The 4,405-nt window shown below is 43.4% G+C and overlaps 1 protein-coding gene across 1 annotated transcript in view; it reads right to left on the bottom strand.

The window, feature by feature from the left end:
- LOC112137170 (germ cell-specific gene 1-like protein) overlaps positions 1–4,336 on the bottom strand; it is a 10,713-nt gene extending 6,377 nt beyond the window's left edge. The window contains exons 1-2 of the mRNA XM_024259331.1: positions 3,798–4,336; positions 2,666–2,713 (exon numbers count right to left, since the gene is read on the bottom strand). Of these exons, the coding sequence (XP_024115099.1) occupies positions 2,666–2,713; positions 3,798–4,086 (337 nt within the window). The 5' untranslated portion in view covers positions 4,087–4,336. The remainder of the gene's footprint in view (positions 1–2,665; positions 2,714–3,797) is intronic.
- Positions 4,337–4,405: the final 69 nt, after the last annotated feature.

Below are 4,405 nucleotides of genomic sequence, written 5' to 3' on the forward strand. Positions count from 1 at the left end.
CTTAGGGGTTCTACTTGACCAGGATTTATCATTTAAGGCTCACATATCTCAAGCTTGTATACTAGGAGGAGTGGCATATTAAAATTCAACCGAATGTTGAGGACAACCCCCAACTCCTTGTTCTTGTACAGTCTCGTCGTTCACCTTCATCTCAGGCGCCTTTCCCCACCCCCTCCTGCAGCAGCTTGGTCTCGCCGACGATGCAGACGAGGTGCAGGGTCATTTCAAACACACCTAATACGGTGGGAGTTTGGTCCAGCTGTTCCACTCCAAGCCTATTCAGACTGAGGAGTCTCAGTTTGATTGGAAACTAACCGAGACAAACCAAGACCACCAGTACGGTTCATGGTTCCCACTAGGGTCCGCTTTAGTGTATCCAAACTGAAATTTGCTCCAAATTATCATGGGAAACAAACTCTGGTTCACTTTAAGGGAACTAAATGTGTCCAGTCTGAAGACTCTCATAGATTCCCACAAAAAAACTTGAACTGTATCTGACTGAGACAGTCTCTTTTTTCCATAGAATCTCTCTTTTTTTTCACAAACGTGACAAAGTTTCTTCTTCTTCAGTCGTGCTGTGGGTAAAAACTGCAGACAAACAGTGGACTTGATGATCCTGTTAAACCCATAGACTCTGGTGCATTAGTTCTCTAAACATTTCTTGGTATTCGTGAGCTCTAATTTTGAAATGAAGGCGACTTTCCCAGCATGGATGGGAACAGCATCAGATGATGGACTCCCAGGATGCATTGCTCTTCGTAAGAGGATAGTAAAGAGTTGGAGTGTAAAAGTTTGGGAGCTGAGCCTAAATGCAAAGTTTCCTACTAATCTTTCCATTCAGAGTCCATGTGGGAGGAAGTGCAAGTGGAAGCAGGATCACATGAAAGCATTTGAGAGGGAAGCTGATGAGAAGGAATGCTGCCGCATCAGACAGAAAACTGAGAGGGAAAGCTGCCCTATCATATCTGTGTTCATGGCAGCGTTCTCCTTCATCTGACACTTCAAATGTGAGGTCCTGTCAGTTTCAGGGCATCCAGACTTTTTTTTTTTTTACATTTTTAGGGCCAGCAGGTCTGAGCAAAATTGAACCATTTCAGTTATCTGAACCAACAAAAACCTGCAGCTACAGAGCAGTATTATAAAAAATTAAAGCGCAGAGTTATGAGTGTGAAAAGCATGTCCAAGGTGTTCACCACAGAGACCTTGGACATAGACATAACTGAGAAAGAACAAAAACCTGAAAAATATAAAAAGATAAAAGGAGTGAGGAAGACACAATCTGGAACTGACCGATAACCAACACTGAATTCAGGTCAAGGAGGAGAAACAAAAGCTGATACATGATCCTGAGACAAGTTGGTCTTTCAAGTCCTACTACAAGAGTCTTTTGGTCTGTTGAAAAAGCATTTTAATTGTGATTACCGTATGCTGGTTTAAGGCAAAATCAAAAAGCCTGTGTCATTTTCTAGAAAATTTGTCCAGAGCGGCAGAAGTTGTCAGAAATTACTCTCTGTGTTGTGGGCGGGACTGTTGGCGCTAAGGTAAGCCTCCACTGATATCACATCATTCCTTTGATGGGATACCTCAAGCTAACATTAGTGGTGCAACAAAAATGTGAGCAGTAGTGGAGATTTCCAGACGTACAGTTCTGAGCTAGATTCCAGCTCAGGAGAGGAAAACAAAGACGTTCATGGATTTGTTTTTCTGATACATCAGAATGATGGGAGATGATGTCACAATTGAAAGCTTTTTCAAGCCACTTTTTTTACTGCTTCTGATCCATTAAGATTTGTATAAAGAAATGCTCAGAAATCTTAAATTATTTTATAAATGTCCTCCATCATGAGAAAAGGCTACAAAAACATGTTCAAAAACACCATTTTCATTGGAGTGGTTCTTTAAAGCATTTTTATTACAAGTTATGCTGAAACTCTGACACTCGTTTTTTCAAACATGAAAGGTCTTCTAGCATTTAAAAGTCTCCATGTTTGCTTCTCACAGAGGATCTTTTTGAAATGTTTGATGACTTTACCTCACAGAGTGTTAACCAACTGCTCCTCGACTTTTAGCAAACACCACATTTATGATATAATTATTCCTTTAAAGCAGGGGTCCCCAAACTACTGGCCTCCTTCAAATTTGGCCCGCCTCCAAACACTATCGGAGATGCATCTTTTTTTTTTTTTTTTCTCAACCTGGTCGACTGACCTACATAGAATGGGACTTTTTATTTCACCCATCTCCAGTCTGACGGGAGAGGTTAGACTATTTATTGGTTTAACTTTTAAAATGTTTTAGTATTATTTTGTCTGTGAAGATTACAGAAATGAATTATTTAAAATGTGGCTATGTGTGGCTTTCTGGAAAACCATAAATGTTTACATTTAGGCTGTGATTGTTACACTTTATCTGTTGGCCTTTCTTCCCCACATCATAGAAGAAAGCAGTTATGTGACTCCTGCTTTAAAGTAAACATACAATTTAAAAATCAACACTGAAATTAAGACCTTCCATTTTCTAATTCACTTTTTTAACTGTTAAAATAAATAAATCCTAATTGTGACCCTTAAAAGCCTTTTTATCCTGTTACATTACAGCAAACGGTGTGAGTTATTCTCAGTGTGGATGAGGCTCTGCTGCTGCACGCCAGGCATGCAGCACTCACCTTTCTCTGATGGAGGCGCCAAATCGATGAAACTCCGGCATCTCTCACCTGACAGCAGAGCAGAGAGAAGAAAGGTTGTCATTCCTGACTTCTGAAACATGTCACTTTTTTGCTTGGGAGTCTGCAGGATTGGGATTACCAAAGAAAACCTGATCAATATCTGCTCAGCAGATGCTGTACAGGCTCTATAATCCACGAGCTGAACTGCATTTCATCAGCAGTTTTGTGGAGGTGTCCTTACAGAGGAAGTCTGACCTGTCATTCACCGCCACCAGCAGCTGTTTGGTAAGACTGGCGCGACAAAAGCAGGAAGGAAGGTGAGACGCGCTCCTGACAGCCAGCTCAAGCCTCCTGATTTCCTGCTCTAATCAGTCGAGCGTCACATGGCGAGGATTTGTTTTAAGAGCAGTTTGTTAATCAGGTGCAAGAAGGGTGGCAGCAGCTGTTTTGAGGAAAAACTCATCAAGTTACATAATCCTTTTTCACTCAAGCTGCTCAGCCCCCACCCACCCCCCACTGCAGCATGGCACTGCCACTTCATGAGGATGCATGGTTGACAGGTCTGCACTCATTCCTGCAGAACCAGGATGAAGATGCAGAGGGACTCAGACCAAACAAACAACAACTTACCATTTCTCAGAGAACATAAATATCTGTTTGCAACAATTCATTAGGAAGGAGATGAATGATTTAAAACAAAGCAAAAAACATCACAAGTAAGAATATAATTATAATTATTATTTAAGCAGAAAAAAATGAATTAAAACAAAAGAAAATTAGTTAATGCTACAATAAATTCTCCAATAATGACAAACTTTATTATCAGGAACTTGTGGAAACTGACAAACATAAAAGAAGACAGTAAACACACTCTTTTACGCACGAAAAAAGGGAATAAAAATGAAATTCCCCTTGGATTGCACGTGCGTAATGACAAAAAAATGCAACAATAAGGCCTGATATATGCAAATAAATAATGCAAACAAACAACAAATTAAAGTCTAGATCATAGGAAGCAGGTAGAAACAAACAGCAGACAAATCAGAGACGGAAATGAAATAACCTAAGGGTCATTTAAGAGATGTTACAACCCCGCGCGCGCACACATCCTCTCACTCGCACCTGGTCTTACTTTCATCGTGGATGTTTTCCTCGCAGGAGATCCAGATGCCGGTGTGGAACTGGCGGAACAGGAAGCGGTCGTCCCCGGTCTCCCAGCTGTAGACCACCTTGTTGGGGTCGGTCTCGTTCACGCCGTAGTCGATGCACTGGTGCGTGCGCAGCTTGCTGCACTTGGGCTTGGGGACCCGCTGGGTGCCCACGCACCAGTACGTGGAGACGAACGCGGTGATGGCGAAGAATAGCGCCAAGAAGTTCAGGCTTAGCGACAGGAGGGTCCTGGATCTGCGCCTAGTCTTCATTGTCTTGGAGGAGGAGGGGAGTGCCGTGGCGCGCGCCGGACCGAAAAGTTCATGGGTGCCGACTGGAAATGACGCACGGGCCTAAAGTGACGATCCACGGTCAGCAGCTGATGCGGGTGGCCCACCCGGACCCTACCGAGCTCCAGCGACTCTACAGGAGTCCCGCATGACGCTCCGACACATCCATGCGTGCGCAGCCACACGCGCGGGCCCACGAGCGTCCAGCCTGCCGGACGTCACGTTGTCAGAGGATTTGATGTCAGCTTGAATCGAAGTGGGATTTTCAGATGATGCTTCTTCTCTGACACCCCCCCCCCCC

Source organism: Oryzias melastigma, linkage group LG1, assembly GCF_002922805.2.
Source record: "Oryzias melastigma strain HK-1 linkage group LG1, ASM292280v2, whole genome shotgun sequence".
In the NCBI taxonomy this organism is placed as follows: domain Eukaryota; kingdom Metazoa; phylum Chordata; class Actinopteri; order Beloniformes; family Adrianichthyidae; genus Oryzias; species Oryzias melastigma.